The sequence below is a fragment of the Hoplias malabaricus genome, chromosome 5, assembly GCF_029633855.1.
Source record: "Hoplias malabaricus isolate fHopMal1 chromosome 5, fHopMal1.hap1, whole genome shotgun sequence".
Lineage (NCBI taxonomy): Eukaryota > Metazoa > Chordata > Actinopteri > Characiformes > Erythrinidae > Hoplias > Hoplias malabaricus.
Window position 1 is genome coordinate 34,255,602 of NC_089804.1, and position 27,850 is coordinate 34,283,451.

Genomic DNA, 27,850 nt, shown 5'->3' on the forward strand with positions numbered 1-27,850 from the left:
AGTTCCTCTAATTATACTGACGTCATTTGTTTGGAAAACTGATTCAAAGCCATTCTATGTGTAGCCATTTGTTATATTTCTCCATCATCATCTTCATCATCATCACTCCCTCACTCCCCAGCGACAGTCACAGCTGTTCACAATGGGTCCTTAGTCATCCGTTCATTCAGCTCAATCCTAGAACGATGTCTTAGAGTATTCTATTAAAATCTGTGACACTCATTCAGTCACGGTCATTATTCCTGCTCACTGTCCATTAACCTTCACATAGTGTTTGAAGATTCTCAGGTCTTGCATGCTCCAATGTTTTTGCATGCAATTTGCATGTCCTGTTTATGATCTTTTAAACCCTTAATTTACAGACACAATTTCCAGAAAAGCTGGGACACTTTTTTAAAATTGCAAAAAAAAAAAAGCTGAAATCTGTCATTTGTTAATTCACTTGAAATTTTATTTAACAGGTCAATGGACAAAAAAAAGATTTTCAGTGCTTTCAGTGATTAACTTATTTCTGATGGTTAAATATAAACAAATTTATAAATTGATGCCTGCTACACACTCAGAAAAGCTGGAATGGAGGTATGTTTACCACTGGGTGACTTCATATTTCCTTATAATTAATCCTTTGGGAACTGAAGATACTATTAGATGTAGTGTTTTTTGTAACTTATGATTGTAATTAAAAATTCCAACATTCACCCACTATTTTTGTCATTTAATGGTAACAGTTGTATAGTAATAAAAATGTCTTACAATGATTTATTATGTACACAGTCACTAACATGGAAATCCTCATCTTTAAATTATCTAAAACATATTCACACATGCTTTTAGAAACACTATTATACTCAAGAACAAAACAAGTTTGTGCTTTTCAAACAACATATGTTTAATTTAATCTTAAATTTTCATGAAACCTTTTCATTGTGCAGTGAAATATACATGGTGAAAGACCTTAATTCATGGTGATCTTGTGCTGAGAAACATTGTCTTTGTACTGAGTGACAGTTCTCTCACAAAGTTTTGGCACAAAGTGATGAATCACTACCCATCCATGCTGGCAAAGACTAAGCCTTTGCTAAACTCATTCTGTGAATTTTTGTGAATTTTTCTTTGTTATTTTGCCCTTTCCAACTTTTTTAGAGTGTGTTATAGGTATCAGATTCAAAATTTGTTCATACTAAACACAAACAAGTTGGTCCTTAAAATCAGTGGAAAGATTTTCTTTCTATATTTGTCAATTAAATTAAGATTCATGTTTTTATTTCATTTTACAAATGTCCCAACATTTTTAGAAAAGGGGTTTGTAGATTTTTCAGGATGTTTCTCTGTTTTGTAATATAATATCACAATATATTACTTCATAAGCTGTTTGTAAATGAACGAATACCAAGTAACCTTTATTCTGTTGTTTTGTAGGAGTCTAACAAGTCCAGTACTCAAAGTCTGAGTGATACTGGATATTCGTCTGATGGCATATCAAGCTCCCACAGTGAGATCACTGGACTTATCCAAGAGGAGGGAGTTAAACTGAATGAGAGAGGCATCTCTGATCAGCGCAGCCCACCCAGTCCCTCTGAAATCACAAAGCTAGAGAGTTCCATGAGACCACTGTTGGAGTCCCAGACGGTTTCTGATCAAGGCCGTGGCCGAGATCCTCATGGAGTGACAGATAGCGATCAGCAAAGACCTCAGTCGCTGTCCATATTACAAGACCAGTTTGATTCGGATGGGGATGTATCAGATGACCTTAGCTGCAAGTTGCGTCATGACTATGTGGAAGACAGCAGTGAAAGTGGCCTTTCTCCTCTGCCGACCAGACAGAAGAAGTTGCAGAAGGAGCTGACAGATGAGGAGTTTATGAGGAGGCAGATCTTGGAGATGAGTGCAGATGAAGAGGAAATGGGTGAAGCAGAAGCACATGTGAGGATGAAAAAGAGTCATAAACACAGCGGAGATCTTGGGAAAGAGAGACGACGCCTTACCCAACAGTCTAGCAGTTTTGAGGAGGACACTAAAACCAGTGATGGTGTGTACAAGTCCGGTGATGGGGATGATATGATGGGCTCACAAGGAGGCCTAAGACGATTCAAGACTATAGAACTAAACAATACTAACAGCTATAATCGTGACATGGAGCTTAGTACGGAGCATGACCTCCGTGAACCAGAGCTTGAGATGGAAAGCCTGACTGGGTCACCTGAAGAGAGGTCGAGAGGGGAGTACTCCTCAACTCTCCCTGCTACCACGCCTAGTTACACCTCTGGTACCTCTCCCACTTCTGTGTCATCTCTAGAGGATGATAGCGACAGTAGTCCCAGCCGGAGACAACGTCTAGAGGAGGCTAAGCAGCAGAGGAAAGCAAGACATCGGTCACACGGCCCACTTTTGCCCACAATTGAAGACTCTTCGGAAGAAGATGAACTGAGGGAGGAGGAAGAACTTCTAAGAGAACAAGAGAAGATGAGAGACTTGGAACAGCAGAGGATTCGCAGCACAGCCCGGAAAACCAAAAGAGACAAAGAGGAACTGAGGGCACAGAGGCGGAGGGAGAGGTCAAAGACTCCCCCCAGCAACCTGTCACCTATTGAAGATGCTTCCCCAACTGAGGAGCTTCGACAGGCAGCAGAAATGGAAGAACTTCACAGATCATCCTGTTCTGAATACTCCCCCTCTATGGATTCTGAGGCAGAGGGGTTTGAAATGGGCTCCAAACTGTACAAGTCTGGCAGTGAGTACAATCTCCCAACTTTCATGTCCCTGTATTCGCCTACAGAAAAATCCTCTGCTTCACAATCTGCAGTCGATAAGTCCTTAAAAAGTGCTGAGGAGGTTTATGAGGAAATGATGAGGAAGGCAGAGATGTTGCAAAAGCAGCAGGGACAAGGATCACCTTTAGCAAATAATCAGCACTTAGGTACTGGGCCGACATCTTTGAGTCCAGGCACAAGCCCCACACAGTTAGCAGCTCCTGTCTCGTTTTCAGAAAGAAGGACTAGTGGAAAAGGCAAAGCAGAGATGAATGAGGCACAACATTATACACAACATAACCAGGCCAAGACGACTCCCCAAACCTCAAAAATTGGTTCGGCACATCCAGGTACTCAGTCTCTGCCCCAAGTGCGACACACTACCCCTGGACAGACACAAGGAAGACCTTCCCAAGGACAGGCAGAACCTGGAACAACTTCACTGACAACTAAAATGTTCTCATATTTCAAGGGTCCCAGTCCTCCCACATCCCCTTCTACTTCTCCAACACATAGTCCCACTCATGTCCGTGTTCCTGGTCCCACAACGTCTGTACCATCCACACAAGGCTCCCACATTCCTCAGCGAAGTGGAGCACCACGTCTAACAAGACAGCAGTCCTCTCAAGATTCACCTGTCATGGTGATAACACTAGCAGGCTCCACTAGTAAACCCAGCAAACCTGTAACTGTAAATTCTTCTACATCCCCTCTGTCTTCTCCAACAAGTAATTGGCAACAACCAGTTTACCAAAGCCAGCCTCAAACAACAAGCTCTTCTACATCTCCACAGAAGACACAGCAAAGTTTTCAGAGAGCACAGACTGCAGAGAGGGTCACTGTTGATATAAGCACTGCCACGACTGCAAGCTCCCAAAGCCATAAATCTCCTCCCACTGAAAACATATCACTGTGTAAAATCTCTACTGTTCCAGGCACCTCTAGGGTTATTGAGCAAGGGACAATGACCCAAAGTGGTAATGTAGTTGATCTTAGAGCACCAGCGAAGCCTACTCCCATCATAATGACAGATCAAGGAATGGATCTGACATCCTTAGCCTCTGACACCCGAAGGTATTCACTTGATTCAGATCAACCCCCAAGTCGTCACACAGCAGTACAACCGTTAATCATGAATCTGAACTCACAGGCACAGCCTCATGTAACGACGTCTACAGTGAGTGTTACTGTAGCAGCGTCAATGTTCATATCACAGCCTAAACACCCAGTAGTTTACGGGGATCCACTGCAGAATCGAGTGGACCTTGGTCAAGGACTAGGGTCGGCAGTTTGTCTCACTCAGACCAGACCAGCTATGACTGACCCATCGATTCCAAAAATAGATGCATGTCTAGAAGATCTAGGTATTCAACAGCAGCAGCTTCAAAAACAGCAACAGAAGCTTCAAGAACAGCAACAACTTCTTGAACAGCAGCTGCAGCAACACCAAAGTGCAGCTTCCTTTGCCCGCTATAATTTAGCAAACCAAGTCCAACCAATACTGTTAAAGAAAGACTTGGTAGTAAACCAGACAAGTGGTGGAAGCACTCAAACAGCGATTACTGCCATTCCAAAAGTTACACCGCTTCCCCCACAGCCCTCAGCTGGTCCTGTATCTCCCACCCCTACCCTTGGCCATGATATATATGGTGGGGTAGCTCTGGAGCTAAAGAACAAGCCTACTGTAGTGAACTTATCTACAGGAAAGCCACATGTAATGATGGTGCAGTTAGATGAAAATGGTTCATCGCAAGGAGGTACTGTTACACAGATCGTTAAAAAAGAAGAGCCACCTCCTCCTCCAGCCCCAGAGGTCCTAGATCTCACTGGACAGATCAAGTCAGAGAACCAAGTGGCCTGCTGTGACGTTGTCTATAAGTTGCCTTTTGCTGGTAGCTGTTCTGGATCTTTTAGTCAGAGGGGTAAGGCAGGTACTTCAGAGCAAAATCCTACTGCTGAGCCCTCTCAGCAAGGTCAATCAGGAAAGGAAGGCTACAAGACAAATTTGCAAGGGGCTGCAGAAGACCCTAAACCTTTTACCATGCCTCCTCCTGGGCAGCTTCCACCATCTATGTCAGACACAAATCTGGCAGAATCTGGACTACAGTACTATCATAGAACCGATCCGGGAGATCTAGCTGTGGATTTGAGCTCAATGAAACAAGCATATGAGGCTGGCTATCTGGGAATGGGTGCCCAATATGGATCCTATACAGATTTGCGGCATCAAGGAGATCTTTCAACTCCACCTTTGCCTTTGCGTAGGTACGGTTCCATGTCCAATATCAGTGGAGACTATGGCTACCCTTCTCGAGACCTGGCTGGTGCTCAAGAGTCAAACCTTGCACAATACAGTGCCACTACTGCCAGAGAGATCAGCAGAATGTGTGCTGCTCTGAACTCAATGGATCAATTTGGGAATCGTTTTGCAAACAGCCCTGAATTTCTTCAGTATGGTGCTGGAAGAGGAGGTCCTGCTGCAAGGTTAGGTCTACAGCAGGGTCTAGCTTCACTCAGAGCAAATCTGCTCTATGGTCCAGATGGAAGGCCCACTGTACATGGTCAAGCACTTACAAATCTCATCAATGCTAGACAGGCTAGCCTGCGAGCATTATATCCTCCTGCCATGAGGACGGCAGATGGCATGATATACTCCACCATCAACACTCCTATAGCTTCCACTTTGCCAATCACAACCCAGCCTGCTCCGGTAATGAATCCCATGCTAAGAGGAGTGTACAGACCTTACCCTCCAGGTAATGTGACGGCTGTTCCGCTGGCTAGCCTAACTAGATTGCCTCATGTGACTCCAAGGATGCCTCTCTCGGCACAGGGTTCTTACAGATATCTTCCTCCCAACCATTTCCCAACATCTGCCCCAGATTCTGCCCCGGGAAGTATGCCACCGTCAAGTACCTCTCAAGAAACTCCAGTTTATCTTGGCAAACCCACTGTACCTGGTACGATGCCAACACCAACAACTTTACCACCTGCTCAACCCATTACAAATTTGCAAGGTGAGCCTAGAGCTACTGCTTCAACAAGTGTGCTGCCAGCTCAACCAACAATTTTAAATAAACAAACCTCTCAGAGTCATATTCCAATTGATGGGAGTGTCATCCTTTCTTCTACTCAGACCCAGATTCCAATGCAGCAGCAATCACAGCCACAAACTCAGCCCCAAGGATTCACCAAGGGTCAAGATTTGTCCCTCACTCCTGGCCTGTCAGCTTCTCAGACTCAACCCCACTTGTCAGCACCACAATCACAGCCACATGCAGTTTCTGGCGTGTTGCCAAGTTCAGCAGTGAGCACCATCATGACTACATCCACAGACAAAGAAAAAGAAAAAGAAGAAGAACGTTTGCGACAACAACAGGAGCAGCTCCTGCAGCTGGAGAGAGAGCGCATTGAGCTGGAGAAACTTCGTCAGTTACGTTTGCAAGAGGAGCTGGAGAGGGACCGCTTGGAGTTACAGAGGCATAGGGAGAAAGAGCAACTCCTTGTGCAGCGTGAAATTCAAGAACTACAGACCATAAAGCAGCAGGTTCTCCAGCAGCAACAGGCTGAGAGGGAGACCCAGCTTGTAATGCAAAGAGAGCAACTAGCCCAGCAAAGGATGCAGCTGGATCAAATTCAGTCCCTGCAACAGCAACTCCAGCAACAGCTGGAAGAGCAGAAAAGGCAGAAGACAGCGGCCGTTGAAGCAGCTGCAGCAGTTGCTGCAGCAGAAGCAGCAGCTGCTTCAGCAGCTGCAGCTGCAGCAGCCACAACGGCTCAAGGTGCCATTCAAGGCATAATGGTTGGTGGAGCCCCACAAGCCATTTCCATCATCTGCGATCAGAGTGGCAGAGTTATTCCACAAGATGGCCAGAGTTTACAGTTCTTGCCTTGCATGGATGGGCAGATGGTGCAAGCTCTGGTATCTGCAAGGACTATCCCTAGCTCTGCTTCAGAAATGTCTCTGAGGAACAGTGACGATCAGAGAAGTAGCCGTGCAATAAAAAAACAGAACTCAATGCCCCGGTTAAGGGATGACTCTGAGGAGGAGCCTGTGAAAAGGATCGCAGACAGCAGCGTCCAAACTGATGATGAAGATGGAGAGGATCGATTCATGTCACGGCGCAGAAGGACCAGGCGTATCGCTGACTGTAGTGTCCAGACAGATGAGGAAGACCAGGGAGAGTGGGACAACCAACCCGTACGACGTCGACGCTCAAGGTACACTAAGCACTCAGAATCAAATGCAGAAACTAAGACTGATGCTTCTAAAGTGACGTCCAGCATAGCCATACAGACCACCAATGATTCCTCGTGTCAAACTGAAACAGATCAGCTGGGCAGGGTCTCTCCATCCATTCATATCACTATGGCTGAGACATCCAAAGTTGAATTGCTTCACTACATCTCTGCTCCAGAGAGGACCAAGAAGGGTGAGAGTTTGGCCTGCCAGACTGACCCCGAAGCCCAGTCTCAGGTCGTGGTTGCTCCTCAGCTCAGTGTTCCCACTACAGTCAGTCCCTACTCCACCAGTTTACAGCTTGTTGGTGCCACCACAAACAAGTTTGAAAGGAGAAAGCCAGACCCACTAGAAATTGGTCTACAGGCCCAACAGAGCGACAACCGTCCACAACCCAAGTCCCCACAGGTTCTGTACTCGCCTGTGTCTCCTCTGTCCCCACACCGCATGCTGGAGACCACCTTTGCCTCCAGTGAGAAGCTCAATAAGGCCCATGTCACACCTCAGCAAAAAGCCTTCACCACAGAGTCACCCCAGAGGCATCAGACGATTCCCAGACCCATAAAGAGTGTCCAGCGGTCCTTGTCAGATCCCAAGCCCCTCAGCCCAACTTCAGATGACCCGTCAAAGGCCAAGTTCTCCTTGTACCAGAATCAAACCACCTCAAGCAGTCAGGTAAGAGGGATAATTATTTGAAAACAATAATATTGTAGTGTTTTGGGTGCAGGCAGGACATTTGTTGATGTTGACATTAGACAATAGTAGAGAATCAGGCAATATGGCTTAGTCCCAAAATCTAGTGAGCTGTCTACATAAAGAGCATTTTATGTCATAGTGTGTGTGCTATGATGTAAAATCTCAATAAAAACAGAAAGACTAGAACCCATCGTGATGAAATTCTGAGGCTACGGTAGCTCTTCAGTTAAGTAAAGAAGACGTGACACAATTTCTCTCTAACTTCAGTGTCTCAATAATCTGCCTCATGAGGACAGACAACCAATAGAACGCTGCCTAATTAAACAGCTGTTTACGTAGTCACTGCCTACTTAGGCAGCTCACAAGATTTGAGGGCAGAACCTTATGTGTAGCATGTGGCATACCAAAAAATGTAAACATTAAACACTCTGGTAAACACTGATAATTTTACATATTCAGCTCACTTGGAAGGTGCATTATATAAATACTATAGAATTTAAAGGAAATTATTATATAATACTATAATATTATATAATACTATAGTGTTTAAAGGGTAAGATTTAGAGTTTTTCTTTGCTCCTGGGACTGTAGTGTTATTCCTATTTACAGCACTGTACTGAAATCAATAAGGAAGGGTAGGAAGGGGGAGGGGTTACTCAGTGCAGTTTTGTGCAGTGCTGGTCCCAGAGTAACAATGACAGAGGCTCTATTCTCCAGTGGAGCATCACAACGATTTTGAAGCTGTTATAAGGTGAAATCATTACGTAGTGTTCCTTTAAAGTATGAGCTGACACTATACTTGAATGTCAAGTCGGACCAAGAGAGACGCAAATAAAATGTGCTGAATCAGCATTTACTTCTGGATTGCTGTTAGTAACCTTCGCACAGGACCCATATGAACTGTCAGCTAAGCATTTATTCTAGTGTGGTTGTCATAACTGGGCCTTGACTTCCTTAAACAGCTGACAGCCTGTCTTTCTCTTCACTTTCTGGTTTGTCAGTCACAGGAGGTGTCAAAATAAGAGCAAGGTTCAATTTAGTAGGGCACTGCAAATTTTATTGCTCAGCCAGTGATAAAATATATTAAATATCCACAGAACATTTTTTTTTGTTTTTAATATTAAAAACAAACCCTTGGGCATTGGTTCCCAAAAGCATTCTGCAGTGCCCCTCTTTTGTAGATGAAACCCATCCACTTTGACTCTTTTGCTTCCAGACACCACTAAAATGTATTTTAAACATTGTATACAAAATGTCTTATTAAACAAAAAATAAAGTGACAAATCACAAATCAAAATAAAATCAAAAAGATAAATCACTTTGTGATTATGATAACCGACATGCTGGGATTATGATCATTGACATGCATTATGTATTACTGCACAACCCCCTGTAATAGCACCACACCCCCCAGTTCGGGAACATGAGACAATGAATTGAACACATCTGAGCCAGTGAGCAAACACATATCTGGAGTGGTGGGTAGCTAATCACAATGCATGTGGAGCAGTTAGAAGTTAGATGCTTTACTCAAATGCAAAAATGCTGTGGATGCTGAGGGAGGATAAAACACTGTTCCTTTTCCCTGGGATCAAACATGTGACATTCTGGTCTGAAGTCCCAGTCTATAACCTTTTTACGTCAAAGCTAAATATAATACATATTTTTGCTGAGTGTGTGTCCTTGTTGATCTTCTATCATTGTTCTATCTCTTATTTATAATATGTGCTGTTTTCCATTTTGCTCTCCCTCCATAATTTGTACGTCATGGTTTTTTGATGTCTAGTTTTTTATTTTTTTTTTTTTTATCTCACACACTCTCACACTGCTGTATCCATAAAGGCATGAATAATACCAGCAGGACTCACTGTGTGTAAGCATCCTGGTTCAGCCCTGCTGTCTTCCGGCTTGTCAGCAGCTGCTCAGAAAGCTCTGAGTCTTTCATTCTCAGTGAGACTGCTGTCCGAGGAACACTCAGGCTTGACAAGAAAGAGGCTTTCTTGCATTTTAGCAGCTGCAAGAGGACACTGTTCATTTTTTCACCCCTAAAGGCTTTTTTTATTTTTTATTATTTTTTTTTTTTGGTCGTTAAAATGTCTTATGGATACTCTGTGACTCCACGATGGGTATGCATTTACTTTTAGTCTATGTTTTTAAGCTTCCATAATTTAAGATAATATTAGATCAGTAGTTCAGTGCAGACTTGTTTTAGTCAGTCACTCTGGTAAAATGTTTGCATCTAATGGTGGAAAAATGTGTAAGAAAACTTTTGTAATATAAGTAACACTAGTTTATACTGTTTTGACTGTTCCTTTGTGACCAGATTCATTTCAGATAATTAATTAGTTAATGCTAAAACTCCTTTAACCCATATCCCTGATTTCTCAGATTCATTACATAGGTTGCTGTTAGTTCATTCTAAAATTTGGACATTGACAAGGATAACTAACTGTCAGCCCGTCTCTGTCTTTACCTTCTTGTTTATCAGCTATATGATGCACTTTTCAGGTCCAAAGGAACAGAAGTAATTAAATTCTCGAAATAGCCTCTGCTCCCTGTGCAGCAGTGGTGTTAGAAAAGCATCCATGTGTTTTAAAGAAGGTCATTTTCCTAAATAAACCCCTTATAGACAGCTCCATATTTACCTCAAGATATACACATTTTAAAGGGGACATTTTATGAACTCACAGAGGGCAGAGACTGAGGCGGGGCTAGGGTGTAGATAAAAATAAGTAAATAAATAAATCCCCCAGAAACCAGGGAGACAGTTAGCAGGAAAGGGCAAGAGCATGACAGAAGCCCCTTCCTAAATGCACATCTCACAGGGCGTGTAGACCTAGAGCCCCACCTCCCCGGGAGCTGATGTAGGAGAGGAACCTGGAAAACAAAAGACTAGCAGAACAAGGGATTATCAGGTGACAGGACTGAGGGGTAAACAGGAAACACTGGACTAGAAAGAAAACTTGGAGCAGGAGCGGCAGGCGCCACCTTTACTGGAGCAGCAAGCAGTCCTGCATTGATGTCCATGGAGGCAGGAGGCATGGGCTGCTTGAAGGACACATGCTGGGGCTGCTCAAAGAGCAGGTGCTGGAGCTGTTGAGGGTTCAGGAGGTCCAATAGGCGCATTCATGGGGAAATCCCACAAGTCCCTTGACCAAGGATCCTCATGAAGTGCGCTCCTGTTAGCCTCACTTCCTCCCCTGAGGCCAACTGTTAATGCCCCTCCAAAAAAATTTTGCCTGAACTTGAAGGGGTAGTCCTCCAGTGAGTGGGAGACTCCAGCACGTTGCCCTCAGCGACTACTACTGTTTCCTCCTTCACATACCCAATGGGAGAACCAATACACGTACAGAATGGAGTCCACCAAATGGCACCCCTGGGCCACGGATTCCCTGCTACTTCCATTATGATGTCTGGTCTTCTGTCATGGTTGTAGGAGGACGAGGAGCCAGATATACACGCAAGGAATTTATTAACAAATAAAAGTAAACAAAACAAACGATGAAAGTAAAAACAAGCTAGAAACGTTAACTAGAACTAAACACATACAAACAGAAAACAACCATGAACTGGTGGTAATGTATAAGACAGAAACACATCTACACACACAACACCAGACAAGGGAGCACTGAAACTAAAGGGGTATTTAAAGGAGCACAGACAATAAACACCTGGGATGGATAACAAGAGGGCAGGACTACAAAGGAGTCACAGGTGGGAACACTGATTATAAGGCGGAGACAGGAACGAAAACAAACGCAGATCCATGGACCACATGGTACACAAGGGAACTCAGAACACAGAAACGGAGCAGGAAGTGTGACTGAAAAAATCCATTGTTCTCTAGATTGTTCATGTGGACATTTATTTGGGGATATAGAGCCCACCAACAAACACACTGTGAAGCAAGACCACCCACTCATTTTTTAAGTCATACATAACATAGATTGCAGAGGCCTTAGAAGTACCTTGTCTGAGTCTCTCCAATCATGAAGGGTAAACTAAGCAAAGCAGACAAAGCAAGTGAGGAGAAATAAGAGAACTGAATAAAAACTGAGAAAATGAGAACAGAGAAGAAAGAACCAAGCAAAATTAGCTAAAAACCAGAGCTTCTGCTTCTTGCTTCTCACTACTCTGTGCTCTAGTCAAGTGAACAGTGAGCAGCTCAATATAAAATATATTAAAGGAAAAATATAAAATATATTAAAGGAACAAGCTCTGAAAACTTTAATGCAGTTTAGACAGGGGAGAATGTTGCTGTGGGGTTAGTGGGGTTTTGACCAAAGCAGGTTAGACAAGTAGCTTCATTCATTCATTGTCTGTAACCGCTTATTTAGTTCAGGGTCACGGTGGGTCTGGAGCCTACCCGGAATCATTGGGCGCAAGGCAGGAACACACCCTGGAGGGGGCGGCAGTTCCTCACAAGGGTAGACAAGTAGCTTGTGAAATAAATATCTGTGTACCTTATTAGGTACAAATAAAAACAAGTTTTATCTATGGTCAAAAAAAATTGTATGCCATATCTCTGTGTGATATCATCTATAGTTTAAAGCTAGTACCCAATTTTAATGTTCTCTCACAATCTGTGTCTCTTTTCCTCTGTCCAGATGTCTACCCTGCAACAGCAGCAGAACTCCATGATGAAGAAGGTGAAGCGGACCCTTCCCAGCCCACCTCCAGATGAGCCACCCCTGCCCATTGTTACTCCTGCAGTTCCCCACATGTACAGCTCCCCAGGAATTTCCCAAAGAGTCCTGCCTCGCCCGGCACAAGGTGTGACCAAGGCAGGTCTCCTGAGTGACCTGAGGGCTGTCGAACAGGAGTCTTCCAAACTCCGTAAGCAGCAAGCAGAACTGGAGGAAGAGGAAAAAGAGATTGATGCTAAACTACGCTGTCTGGAAATGGGGATAACTCAGCGTAAGGAAACAATGGTGAAAGAGCGAGAGAGGAGAGAGCTGGCATACTTGCGAAGCATGGGGGATGCAAGGGACTACATGTCAGACAGTGAGCTCAACAACCTTAGGTTGGCTGGGGTTGGAACAGGGACTTACGAAGCCAATGCAATGATGTCCCGACCTAGCACAGCCCCTCTCAACCAGTTTACTTCAGACATGAATGCAGCTTCCCAGTACCTTCCTACCTCCTCATATCTTCCATATCCATATCCACAGAACCAGCCTACACCATCCCAACCACCTACTGCCGCATATCAGCAGATAGGGTTTCAGCCACCTCAGTATCCAGCCCCATCACAGCCCCAGCCAGGCACCTTCCAGCCTCACCCTCCTCAACCCTCTTCTTACCAGGCTCAAGGAGCCTTCCCGAGTCATGGTTACACTCAGTCTTCATATCAGACTGACCTAGTACTCCAACAACCCAGCCACCAAGGCTTCCAGCCTACTGCAGCACCTATGTCTGGACAGACCTTACCATACCCAAGCCCGAACATGTCCTTTCAGCCCCAGCCTGATCTTCTCTCTGTTCATCAGATGCCACGGCAGACGTCATTAGCTGACCTTGAGCAGAAGCTTCCAACCAACTATGAGATTATTAGTAACCCTGCGGTGTCGGTAGCCACCTCAGCTCAAGAGACCGGCTTCAGTGGAGTATATTCCTCCCCCTTGACTAATGCGTATGGTTCATATCGCACTCCTGAACAAACACTGACTGACCGCATACCAAGTCCTACATCTGGATTTGGCACGGACGGTCTCTACACCACGAACCTAGAACAGAATATTCCCAGAAATTATGTCATGATTGACGATATCAGTGAACTGACAAAGGAGAACATGGGATCTTCTGATATGTCCAGGCAAGGATATGGGACAGAGAATGGTCCAAGAGGGCCAGGTTATGGGGATAGGTCTGAGGATCCTTACGGAAGACCTACCGACAACACAGGTTACCATCAGCAGGGTGCAGTAGACAGTCATGGCCGACCCAGCACGACTGTAAGTGGTGGATCTTATTACTACGATGACTATAAGCATGGATCTCGTGGCAGTCCTGGAATGGGAAGCCAGAAGCACTCTTCTAAGAACTTGGCACCAGCTGTTGTGTCCACCAAGCGCAGCAAACATAGGAAGCAAGGCATTGAGCAGAAGATTTCCAAATTCTCCCCTATAGAAGAGGCCCGAGATGTAGAGTCAGACCTGGCTTCCTACACAATGACCACATCAACAGGTGGAAGCTGTACTGTGGTGACCAGAACAGGAGTGAAGAAGAATGTCTATGATCAGCAGAAGCACTATGGATCAAGAGAGCGTCTGGAGGAGGATGATCGACTTTACAGCTCTGGAAGGTCACGCTCAACAGGTTACGGCATGGATAAGATTTCCTCCAGAGACTCAGGAGGTTATAGAAGCAAATCCTATGAGAGAGACGCCATGGAGCGATCCCAGAGGAGTACCCATGGCCGAAGTGGACGTCCTTCCATGCGTACCCAAAACTCGGAGGAAGAGAGCCCACTAAGCCCAGTAGGAAAACCTATGGGTATAGGACGTGGCCCAGACCCAAATGATGTGCGAAATCAGTATGGCTCCAGCCATTCCCTGCCAGATGTGCAGGATCATCACATGAGAGACATGCCAAAGAGCCATGTCTACAAGCCAGATGACCCCTACTTAGTGGATGATATGCACTGTGCTGTTTCTGACAGTGAAGGTAACTGGTGCTGAATCACGACTGCCTTTAAAAGTGCATCCTGTCAAATTTGGAGACTGCATGCCTAGAGAGCAGCATGGACGATGCATAGTATTTGCTTTTTATAAGCATGCAATGTTCAGTGCACAAAACCATATATGCCTACACTTTTGCATGTTGTTACTCAATGTTAGGTGTGTTTCAAGTTGTGTATTTGTTATTTTCTTTGATGCATGTGCTGCTTAGTATTTACAATTACAATTACAATTACAGTGTTTGCTTAAGGTTTTCTTGCTTTCTGTGTGGAAGATCTTGCATGCCTGGAGCTCACATATTGTCCTGCTCATGCATGGCTTCAGTTTGCCCTCTATCAACCATCTTTACAATCCCAGTGACATTCTTGATCTATGTTTGGTTTCCAATATAAGCCTATCACTTGGGTCAGGAGGAAACCGACTGGTTTGAGAAACCACGTGAGGCTCGTTCAGATCGCTCCAGGCACCATGGAAGTGGAAGCCACTCTTCTTCAAGTAAAAGAAGCCATGTCAAGCACACCTACCACGACTATGACGAACCTCCAGAGGAAGACTTATGGCCGCAGGATGAATATGGCCACCAGCACCAGACCTCTTCCACCTCTCCCAGAGAACATCGGCATCACGGTGTCAGCTCAGGACGTCACTCCTCTTCGCGGCACTCTTCTGAAGACCCTAGATCCTCCCGTTCTTCCCGATCACATCCAAAGGACCCTTCTGGTCGATCAGAAAGCCGTGGCACGGTTTCCTCTGCCCAGAAAAGGTCCTCAGATCCTAGGTCTTCACAGTCAGGCTTTCGGGACTCAGGCGATTACTCGAGGGACCCTGCTTCCGGACACCACCACACGTCCAGTGGCCAGAGGGGGCAAAGACAGTCGGGTTCATCCAGGCGTCAGGAATCTCCCGGGTCCAGGCAACAGCAGCATCAGCAGCAGCAAGGTTCAGGAGGTCAACAGCAACCACCACAGCAAGGGCCGCAGAGATCCTCAGCACAACAACCAACCAGCCGGCAGCCTGGATCCCAGCAGCCTGAAACTGGACAACCTGGGTCCCAGCAGCCTCGTGCCCAACAGCAGCCTCAACAGCAGCCCGCAACCACAGCAGGAGCCACTCAACCCTCATCTACAGCCCTGGTGACTGGTGCTGGAGCTGGGGCCGCTCAGCAGCAGGCTAAGCCTGGTCAGGCTTCAGCACCGGGTCGACAGCAGGCTGCTGGACCAACCACAGCTCAGCCAGCTGTTCCTGGGGTAAGTGAGACTAAGCCTATTATCACGGTGGTCCTACAGCTTTGGCAAAGGCAGTCCTTTCATACTGATGACAAATTAATGAGAAAATTAATTTGTGTAACTTTTAAGAGTGGGTTTCCTCCGGGTGCTCCGGTTTCCTCCCACAGTCCAAAAACACACGTTGGTAGGTGGATTGGCGACTCAAAAGTGTCCGTGGGTGTGAATGTGTGAGTGAATGTATGTGTGTGTCTGTGTTGCCCTGTGAAGGACTGGCGCCCCCTCCAGGGTGTATTCCCGCCTGGCGCCCAATGATTCCAGGTAGGCTCTGGACCCCCCGCGACCTTGAATTTGATAAGCGGTTACAGATAATGAATGAATGAATGAACTTTTAAGAGTGGAATTTAATCAGAGATTTCAAAAGGTCAATGTCCATTAATTACAGTGTAAATATTTTTGGATATTACATGCTTAAATAAAAGGATTCTTTAAGGAACCAAAAAAGGGATGGACAATTATTTTGATGCCATATATAATAGTTTTTAAAACATTTCTGAACATATTTTGCTTCAAAATTTGAAGCATTTAAAAAGGCATATTCTTCTTGAAGTGCTTTTACTAAATCAACCTTCAAGAACTATATATATTTTGTTCCTTCATAAAATCTGGGTCTTGTTAGGATTAAGGCTAAATTTAGGGTCTGGTTTAGAGTCTAAGATTATTATATCAAGTGTAAAAATTAGTTTTAGAGTATTTTTGTGTAACATATAATTGTAATCCATAATTCTATTATTCTTCACCTCATTTTACGGTAACTGTTGTGCAGTATTAAAAATTGCAATTATCATTTTATTCAACAAAAGCAACATAAAATTAATTGTCATCATATTTAAAACCTCTAACATAAAAATCAGTCACCATCTTTAAATCGTCAAAACCAAAACTCTCACTTTTGTATACAATAGCCCCTAGAACAGAACAAATCCATCACATGCTTTTGCAGTGGTCATAATGAATGCAGCGACCAATAAATTCTTCACACACCACATTCACACTACTTCATTTTCTGGTTATTTTCCATTGAATAAAATAATAAATGTGATTTTGAATTCTACACAACAGATACCATATAATGACAAAAGAGCGGGAGAATGTTTACACTTTGAATCGCAACTATGTGTTACAAAGCATAATGTTTTTAAACGTATATGTACACCTACAATATCACCTTGTGATAAAATAATCCCTATATCCTAAATAATCTCTAAATCTGAATTCTGTATTGTTGTTATGGTGTGTGTAATGCTTCCCTAATCATCTTCCATCTTTGGGAGTAGATGAAGGTGGACACTCCTCCTCCTGCTGCCACTCCAACTCCTGCAGTTGCCATCGGCTCTAAAGCGGCCGTCCAGCCACCCAAAGGCCCCACGACCCCAGCCACAGGCATCGGTGAGAGAAGAGAACTGATTATGCTGCAGGATCAGTTTTAGTGCAGTTTGTAGATGTGTTGTTTAAATGCTGCCCAGGTTTGTCTGTTGCAAAGTTAGACTCTATTAAGTTGGAGGGAACCCAGCCAGCCATTTGGCAAATTGAGTTACGTTTTCATGTGTGCTCTCACGGCTGCAACTCAGAGGGTGTTATCGAATGTTACAGTGGAGCTGTTTATTTGTGTAGATAAGAGCCACTTGGAAAGTACAACACATTGTCTCTTGCTTAAAATCATTTACACACCTGGACATGAACGTAATTGCCCTCTCCAAGTCCTGGATTATGCGAGTGTGAAAGGTGGAGTTTTGTGCCTTCTCCCTGCCGGCACTGACACCTTGTTGAATAATTCATGGTAATTATTCGGGTCAACGGCTGGATCTGATGCAGGATGCACTGTTTTAATGTAATGTAATGTACCTTAGCATTTCTGTGAGCCCAGAGGATCACAGTCTGGATAATGACATTTAGCCCAGGGTCCAGGCTCGCTGCAATCCACCATAAAAATGAGAGACCTGACAGACCAAATGAGCCAGTGTAAATAGGGCAGGACATTCTAGAGGCTTTACACAACCTCCACTCACAGGCTACTCTCATAAGAGTTCTAGTCTCCAGTGAACAAGTAGCAAAACACTGATGACATAATAATAATAATAATAATAATAATAATAATAATAATAATAATAATAATAATAATAATAACTAGAGCCGCTAGCGGCTATCTGCGGGTTCAAGCACTAACTGGCTTAATATGGCAGTCAAGTCAAATCTGACAACTCCTGTAGTATGAATTGATTGGGAGAGGATGTATTGACATTTGTGGCTATGGCAAAATTGTTAGACATTGAGCCAAGTAGGTATGTGCAGTGTCAGATTATTTGCAATAAGTGCTTGTGTTTGTGACTTGTGTTCTACAGTCTCTGAGATGTGTTTGTTTCTGAGTGATGTGTGTGATGGAAGAGGGTCTTTGTGTGAGGTATATAATGTGTGAGCAGTGCTTACTATAAACTATAAACATACTATAAACATAAAATTAGAATATCATGAAAAAGTTGATTTATTTCCATAATTCTATTCCAAAAGTTAAACTTGTATATTATACTCATTCATTACTCACAGACTGATATATGTCAAATGTTTATTTCTTTTAATTTGATGATTATAAATGACAACTAATGAAAACCCCAAATTCAGTATGTCAGAAAATTTGAATATTGTGAAAAGGTTCAATATTGAAGACAACTGGTGCGACACTCTAATCAGTGAATTAACTCAAAACACCTGCAAAGGCCTTTAAATGGTCTCTCAGTCTAGTTCTGTAGGCTCCACAATCATGGTGAAGACTGCTGACTTGACAGTTGTCCAAAAGATGACCACTGACACCTTACACCAGCAGAGCAAGACACAAATGGTCATTGCTAAAAATGCTGGCTGTTCACAGAGCTCTGTGTCCAAGCTCATTAATAGAGAGGAGAAAGAAAGGAAAAGATATGGTAGAGGATTGTTAAATAAAACCCATTCAAAAATGTCAGGGAGATTCTCAAAGACTGGACTGCAGCTGGAGTCAGCGCTTCAAAAACCACCACGCACAGATGTATGCAAGACATGGGTTTCAGCGTCGCATTCCTTGTGTGAACCCACTCTTGAACAAGAGACAGCATCAGAAGCGTGTAGCTTGGGCCAGTGTAAAGTTTCCACAGTTAATGATGGTTTGGGTTGCCATGTCATCTGCTCGAGTTGGTCCACTGTGTTCTCTGAGGGCCAAGATCAATGCAGCCGTCTACCAGGATGTTTTAGGGTATTTCATGCTTCCTGCTCTGACCAACTTTATGGAGATGCAGGTTTCATTTTCCAACAGTACTTGGGACTTGCACACAGTGCCAAAGCTACCAGTACCTGGTTTAAGGACCATGGTCTCACTGTTCTTAATTGGCCAACAAACACGACTGACCTTAACCCCATTGAAAATCTACAGGGTATTGTGAAGAGTAAGATGCAATACGCCAGACCCAACAATGCAGAAGAGCTGAAGGCCACTATCAGAGCAACCTGTGCTCTGGACAGGCTACTATAGAGTAGTTATATATAAATATAAAATATTTAAATGCAGGTGGGCATTTAAATGCAGGAGGCGGTGTGGGGGAGGAGGTTGCCTCGCACTACAGCCAATCAGAGTGCAGCTCTTGCCTTTTAATATGTCAGGCATTAAATGGGACACTGTACTCTGTGAGAAACAAGTATAAACATCAGAAACTCAGTACATCAGAATAAAACACACAATAACAAAGGGTACTTTCTGACTGGTGAGGGTAAATGGCCACTTGAAGAGGTATAGGAGACTTTAAACAAAACAATATTTAGTTTTGTAGTTCTATCTGGTGGTGAAAGAATTTACTACTGTAACATATTGTTGCTAAGCAGTTACAGTCTTTCATGTTAGAACTGTTTAAGGGAGTACTACTCTATGGATATTTTCCTAACATGGACATATGTGGTATCAGTGGAATCCTAAAGATCTGGCATATAATAATTATCAATAAAATGTTGAACTTTCATCACTATGTGGCTTACAGGCCCCTCCAAATAATAGAGATCCAGCATGAATTCTAGAAATCACAAATGCACCTATAACTCAAAAAAGCTTTCCCCAAAAATTTCAAAACTGCACATGCTTGATCAGTATGAGGATCAGATGACATGATTAATTTGTGGTGCCACTGCAATCCTAGATGGCGCTAAAACACAAAAAAGCTAATTTTATCAGTTATTGTCCAATTGTAGCGCCCCCTTTTGGTGGATTGGAGTCATATTGTATATGCTTCTTCATAGTAAGGCCCTACATATGTATGTCAAATTTAATCTTGATTGGGCTTAAATTGTTTGAGTTACAGCTGAAAGAATGTTTAAAGCTCCACACACTTCGATTTATTGATTTATTACAACAAAAGTTTGTCCAAATGTTGAACTTTTTTTGATAATTATTGACCTACAGGCTCTGCAGATTCTAACAAGGTCAATTATTTGGGAATAGAGCAAAATTCCACGGACTAGTTTGAAAAAGTTCAATTTTAAACAACTGGCGATTGAAAAAAAACAATGCATTTTTTGACAACACTTGCAATGATAAAGTTGTGAGGCCCTCTGCAGAGTATACAGAGAAGTAAACTGCGTGTCGATACGCTTAATTTTCGCTGAGAAATATCATATTTTCTTGATATAGCGCCCCCTAGTGGCTATCGTTACGAACATTTTTATGCACGTAGGGAGTGCTCCCAGGAACATACCAGTCAAATCCCATGATGATTGGACCTTGTTAAGGTAGTCAAACAGGTGCTAACATCTGATTGGCCGATGACGATCACAATTTTACCCGAATCTAATTGTCCTTAATTTTCCACTTATAGCCTTGCCCAGAGAAGCAGCATGCAAAACGGCGGTCCGATCCGCCTTGCGGATGCTGAGATATACACTTGTAGCATTTACAGCGCCCCCTATATGAATATTGGCTCCTCATTTGACATGCTACCTCAGAATCATATCTGGAAGTAGAATATGAAATTTGAACACATTGGAGTAAAGTATGAAATTGTTATAAATTTGTAAGTAAAACATATGATAAGCCGAAGAGGTTCATTTGCATATGGCGGCCATATTGAATCGAAATTTAAACTTTTTTTTTTATAATTATTAACCTTCAGACTCCTGTGAACATTTTGGCACCAAGCTCAAGAGAATTGGACAAAAATCCCCGGACTAGTTCGCAAAAGTAGGTTTTGCAAACTATGCAAATTAGCGTGATAATAACGTTAGAAAAATGAAATTTTGACTAACCCGTTTTTGATTTGTCAGGACCCAAAGAATCAGTGGAAAAAAAGATTTTGTCTCTACGCCTCACGGTGTAGGAGATATGAACCTAAACGCGTTTCACTTCGCTATAGCGCCACCATTAGGCCAATCAGTGTAATTTTTGTTGTCCTCCGAGATGCACACAAACTACATCTACCCTCCAAGTGGGAAGTCTGTACGACCTACGGTCTCTTCCGCACAGTGACTTTTACAGGAGAAAAAGAATAATAAGAATATAGCCGCAAGCGACAATTCCCGGGGTCCAAGCTGGTATTCGCTGGTAGGAGAACAATGTGCTAGCAAATGAGCTGTCCTGAGATAGTAGGGGCTTTTGGGGAAGTTTGTGTAGTGTTTGTAAGGTGTTCTATGCATATGAGCTGTCCTGAGATAGTAGGGGCTTTTGGGGAAGTTTGTGTAGTGTTTGTAAGGTGTTCTATGCATATGAGCTGTCCTGAGAAAGTAGGGGCTTTTGGGGAAGTTTGTGTAGTGTTTGTAAAGTGTTCTATGCATATGAGCTGTCCTGAGATAATAGGGGCTTTTGGGGAAGTTTGTGTAGTGTTTGTAACGTGTTCTATGCATATGAGCTGTCCTGAGATAATAGGGGCTTTTGGGGAAGTTTGTGTAGTGTTTGTAAGGTGTTCTATGCATATGAGCTGTCCTGAGATAGTAGGGGCTTTTGGGGAAGTTTGTGTAGTGTTTGTAAGGTGTTCTATGCATATGAGCTGTCCTGAGATAATAGGGGCTTTTGGGGAAGTTTGTGTAGTGTTTGTAAGGTGTTCTATGCATATGAGCTGTCCTGAGATAGTAGGGGCTTTTAGGGAAGCTTGTGTAGTGTTTGTAAGGTGTTCTATGCATAAGAGCTGTCCTGGGATAATAGGGGCTTTTGGGGAAGTTTGTGTAGTGTTTATAAGGTGTTCCATGCTGTTCTGGCATCTCTTTGGAGGTGTAGCATGAGATGGAGGAGTAGCGGATGACAGAGAAAGCATAGAGCACAGAAGTCACTCTGGAGTTGCACTCTGGTTTCTCACCCTAATGTTCAGGTCCCCCAAACAGCAGATATGATGTGGATTAGCTTGTACTCGAGTCAGTCATCAGTTGACAGAAGACACTCTCTGCTGGCAGTGTTTGGTTGTGGACTATTCTCTGTCCAGCAGTGTTGCTGAGGGATTTAAAATGCCAACACCTGAGTCATACCTGCTGTATTGAGGTATGGGTGTCCAGACCATTGAAGAGCAGGGTGAAAGCGAGCAGTCTTTGCAGAGCAGGAGCGTAGCATATGACAGTTCCTGATACAGGAGCCACACTTGAATATAGATTTTGTAGTGCTTTAAAATGTGATCCTTGGTGCTCTGGATTGTAAGAAGAAGGGGTAGTAGAAGTAAATTTCTGGTCTGCAGGCAGGTGAACATGGGGCTTGGGTTACAGAGACAGCACAGAGCACAGAACTGACTCTGGAATTTCACCTTGGATTCTGACCCAATGTTCAGGACATCCACAAAGTATATTTAATGTGGGTGGTGGACAATTCTCAGCACTGCAGTGACACTGACATTGTGGTGATAGGTCAGTGTGTGTAGTACTCTTATGAGTGGATAAGACACAGCAGTGCTGCTAGAGATTTTAACACCTGTGTCAACTCACTGTCCACACTGAGATACATATATTTTATTGGTCAAACTTATGAATTCAGACACAGTTGCTCATACATTCTCAGCATTGTATTTTGACATTGTGATGCTATGTCAGTGTTTATTGTGCTCTCATGAGTGGATCAGACAGAACAGTGCTGCTGGATAATTTTAAAACCTGTTTCCACTCACTGCCTACACAGTTACACACACATACTCTGTTGGTCCACATTATAGATAAAAAAGGCAGAGACAGTAGGTCATACATTTGCAGCATATCTGCTTTGTAGGTGTCCTGACCATTGAAGAACATGTGAAAGGGAGCAATGAAAGTATGCAGAGCAAGAGGTGCACCCCTGCTTTACTTTCTGTAAAGTGCTCCTTCGGCCAGTGGAGCTGAAAACTTGGACACTAAAACAAAAATAAGGAACCAGTCATGATGTTATTGTTGATTTGTTTAGATATGCTTTCAATTGTCTCTGTCCTCTGGCCCTCTCTGACTGGCAGGGGGGAGGGGAGGGGGAGAGGTGACAGTTTGTGTGTGAGAAGGAGAGGGAGGGGCTGAGGGTATAGTGAGTCTGCAGGTGTGGGTATAAATGAGATATAACGGACATATATTTGATCAAGAACTAGTCCTTGGATCAAAACCCAATATAGACATATGTGGTATCATCAGAATCGTAAGAACCTGAACTTTAGTAGCTATCAAAAAAATGTGGAACTTTCATTACTGTGTGATTGCAGCCTCTGCTTAAATAGAGATGTGAAGCTTGCCGTTGAAACATCACATAAAAAACAGCTGTAACTCAAAAATGCTTTAGGCATATGTTATGAAAATGCACAAGGTCCTTTTCCATGATGTTCAGAATATATCTATCTCATTGTGCTGGTATTGCATCTCTAGGTGGCGGTGTAATCAATTAATAACCTGTGCAACCAGTTGCTGTCTAATTGTAGCGCCCCCTTTCTGTGCAATGTGGTCACATTTGGCACACTACTTCAGAGTAATGACGTACATATGTGTACCAAGTTGTGTTTGATTTGTGTGAAGTTTGTTGTAGTTATAGCTCAAAGAGTGCATCGAGGCCCGCCCATGCATATTTGTTAAATAACTGCCACAACAGCATGTCAAAAGTTTTAGATTTTTTTGATAATTATTTACCTACAGTCTATACAGACTTCAAAAATACCAGTTGTTTATTGATAAGACAAATTTCCAGGGAGGAGTGCGAAAAGCTCCATTTTCACATACCTGACTATTGTGGATAAACTATGCATTTTTTGACAATAGTTGTAATTGCAAAGTTGTAAGGCAATTTGCAAAGTATGAAATAAAGCAAACTGCTTGTCAATATGTTTATATTTCGCTGAGATATTCCATATTTGCATGTTGAAAAATTTAATTGCGCTCCCTAGTGGCTATTGTTATTAAACTTTTTATGTGCTCAGGAAGTGGGGCCATGGACATACCATGCAAGTGTCATGATGATAGGACCTTGTTAAGGTCATGAAACAGCTGCTGAAATTTGATTGGCCGATGGTGGACACGTTTTTTTGAATATGACATCATCGTCATATAATCTGAGTCAGCTCATCACACACTACATGCATACCAAGCGGCATGTCAATGGGACAATCCTGTGAAGCGTAACATATTTTTTGTTGTTATAGCGCCCCCTAGGCTTGCAGTTGCACAACCAAGTACTCATGTCTTCCGGCCCTTATAGGGATCAAGCATGTGAAGTATCGTAGCATTTGGAGAAAGCGGTTGCGAGTTATAGCTGTATTTGTCTGATTTTTGGAACGCGAGCTCTACCCCTGTATTTGGGCGGAGTCTGGAAGCCAAGCAGTGATGAAATTCCAACTTTTTTTGGATAATTATTAAAGTTCAGGTTCTTAGGATTCTGCTGATACCACATATGTCCATATTGGGTACATTTCCAAAGACTAGTTCGCGCTCAAAATGTGTGCGATTTTGCATATTATGCAAATTAGCTCAAAATCTAAGTAGGCGGAGCTTATGGGTTCTTGAGGCTTTTTTGTAGGGTCTGACCTGAGGAATCTGGGAAAAAAAGAATTTCGTTTCTACACCACACGGGGTAGGAGATATAGGGAGCGACGCGTTCCGCGTCGCTACAGCGCCACCATCAGGCTGATCGGGCTGATTTTTTGCGCCTGAGTAGCGGGAGGGTTTACTACCAGTTGACCAAACGACAAGTCTGTAGGACCTACGGTTTGGGCTGCCCATTGCGTTTCATCGGAGAAAAAGAAGAAAAAAAAAAAAAAAAAAAAAAAAAAAAAGCAGAAAAAACAGAACAAAAACAATAGGGCTCCAGCACTTGCAGTGCTTGGACCCCTAAAAAACCGGTACAAAAACAATAGGGTTCTACGCACTGAGTGCATGAACCCTAAATATAGCCGCAAGCGACAATTCTCGGGGTCCAAGCTTATATTCGCTGGTAGAAGAACAATGTGCTAGCATATGATCTGTCCTGAGATAGTAGGGGCTTTTGGGGAAGTTTGTGTAGTGTTTGTAAAGTGTTTTATTCATATGAGCTGTCCTGAGATAGTAGGGGCTTTTGAGGAAGTTTGTGTAGTGTTTGTAAAGTGTTTTATTCATATGAGCTGTCCTGAGATAGTAGGGGCTTTTGGGGAAGTTTGTGTAGTGTTTGTAAGGTGTTTTATTCATATGAGCTGTCCTGAGATAGTAGGGGCTTTTGGGGAAGTTTGTGTAGTGTTTGTAAGGTGTTTTATTCATATGAGCTGTCCTGAGATAGTAGGGGCTTTTGGGGAAGTTTGTGTAGTGTTTGTAAGGTGTTTTATTCATATGAGCTGTCCTGAGATAGTAGGGGCTTTTGGGGAAGTTTGTGTAGTGTTTGTAAGGTGTTCCATGCTGTTCTGGCATCTCTTTGGAAGTGTAGCGTGAGATGGATGAGTAGCGGATGACAGACACAGTATAGAGTTGCACTCTGGTTTCTCACCCTAATGTTCAGGAGCCACAAACAGCAGATATGATGTGGAGTGGCTTGTACTCGAGTCTGTTATCAGTGGACAGAAGACAATCTATGCTGGCAGTGTTTGGTTGTGGACTATTCTCTGTCCAGCAGTGATGCTGAGGGATTTACAACTCCAACACCTGAGTCATACCTGCGGTATGGGTGTCCAGACCATTGAAGAGCAGGGTGAAAGCGAGCAGTCTTTGCAGAGCAGGAGCGTAGCATATGACAGTTCCTGATACAGGAGCCACACTTGAATATAGATTTTGTAGTGCTTTAAAATGTGATCCTTGGTGCTCTGGATTGTAAGAAGAAGGGGTAGTAGATGAGTGGGTGAATTTCTGGTCTGCAGGCAGGTGAACATGGGGCTTGGGTTACAGAGACAGCCCAGAGCACAGAACTGACTCTGGAATTTCACCTTGGATTCTGACCCAATGTTCAGGACATCCACAAAGTATATTTAATGTGGGTGGTGGATAATTCTCAGCACTGCAGTGACACTGACATTGTGGTGATAGGTCAGTGTGTGTAGTGCTCTTATGAATGGATAAGACACAGCAGTGCTGCTAGAGATTTCACTGTCCACACTGAGATACATATATTTTATTGGTCAAACTTATAGACATAAATTCAGACACAGTTGCTCATACATTCTCAGCATTGTATTTTGACATTGTGATGCTATGTCAGTGTTTATTGTGCTCTCATGAGTGGATCAGACAGAACAGTGCTGCTGGATAATTTTAAAACCTGTTTCCACTCACTGCCTACACACTTACACACACATACTCTGTTGGTCCACATTATAGATAAAAAAGGCAGAGACAGTAGGTCATACATTTGCAGCATATCTGCTTTGTAGGTGTCCTGACCATTGAAGAACATGTGAAAGGGAGCAATGAAAGTATGCAGAGCAAGAGGTGCACCCCTTTCTGCAAAGTGCTCCTTCGGCCAGTGGAGCTGAAAACTTGGACACTGAAACAAAAATAAGGAACCAGTCATGATGTTATTGTTGATTTGTTTAGATATGCTTTCAATTGTCTCTGTCCTCTGGCCCTCTCTGACTGGCAGGGGGAGGGGAGGGGGAGAGGTGACAGTTTGTGTGTGAGAAGGAGAGGGAGGGGCTGAGGGTATAGTGAGTCTGCAGGTGTGGGTATAAATGAGATATAACGGACATATATTTGATCAAGAACTAGTCCTTGGATCAAAACCCAATATAGACATATGTGGTATCATGAGAATCGTAAGAACCTGAACTTTAGTAATTATCAAAAAAATGTGGAACTTTCATTACTGTGTGATTGCAGCCTCTGCTTAAATAGAGATGTGCAGCTTGCCGTTGAAACATCACATAAAAAACAGCTGTAACTCAAAAATGCTTTAGGCATATGTTATGAAAATGCACAAGGTCCTTTTCCATGATGTTCAGAATATATCTATCTCATTGTGCTGGTACTGCATCTCTAGGTGGCGGTGTAATCAATTAATAACCTGTGCAACCAGTTGCTGTCTAATTGTAGCGCCCCCTTTCTGTGCAATGTGGTCACATTTGGCACACTACTTCAGAGTAATGATGTACATATGTGTACCAAGTTGTGTTTGATTTGTGTGAAGTTTGTTGTAGTTATAGCTCAAAGAGTGCATCGAGGCCCGCCCATGCATATTTGTTAAATAACTGCCACAACAGCATGTCAAAAGTTCTAGATTTTTTTGATAATTATTTACCTACACTCTATACAGACTTCAAAAATACCAGTTGTTTATTGATAAGACAAATTTCCAGGGAGGAGTGCGAAAAGCTCCATTTTCACATACCTGACTATTGTGGATAAAGTATGCATTTTTTGACAATAGTTGTAATTACAAAGTTGTAAGGCAATTTGCAGAGTATAAAATAAAGCAAACTGCTTGTTAATATGTTTATATTTCGCTGAGATATTCCATATTTGCATGTTGATAAATTTAATTGCGCCCCCTAGTGGCTATTGTTATGAAACATTTTATGTGCTCAGGAAGTGGGGCCATGGACATACCATGCAAGTGTCATGATGATAGGACCTTGTTAAGGTCATGAAACAGCTGCTGAAATTTGATTGGCCGATGGCGGACATGTTTTTTTGAATATGACATCATCGTCATATAATCTGAGTCAGCTCATCACACACTACATGCATACCAAGCGGCATGTCAATGGGACAATCCTGTGAAGCGTAACAAATTTTTTATTGTTATAGCGCCCCCTAGGCTTGCAGTTGCACAACCAAGTACTCATGTCTTCCAGCCCTTATAGGAATCAAGCATGTGAA

The 27,850-nt window shown here is 43.2% G+C and overlaps 1 protein-coding gene across 1 annotated transcript in view; it reads left to right on the forward strand.

Annotated features, from left to right (window-relative positions):
• bsnb (bassoon (presynaptic cytomatrix protein) b) overlaps positions 1-27,850 on the forward strand; it is a 101,547-nt gene that overhangs the window by 62,608 nt on the left and 11,089 nt on the right. The window contains exons 5-8 of the mRNA XM_066671923.1: positions 1,420-7,665; positions 12,294-14,352; positions 14,760-15,613; positions 16,927-17,038. Coding sequence (XP_066528020.1) covers positions 1,420-7,665; positions 12,294-14,352; positions 14,760-15,613; positions 16,927-17,038 — 9,271 coding nt within the window. The remainder of the gene's footprint in view (positions 1-1,419; positions 7,666-12,293; positions 14,353-14,759; positions 15,614-16,926; positions 17,039-27,850) is intronic.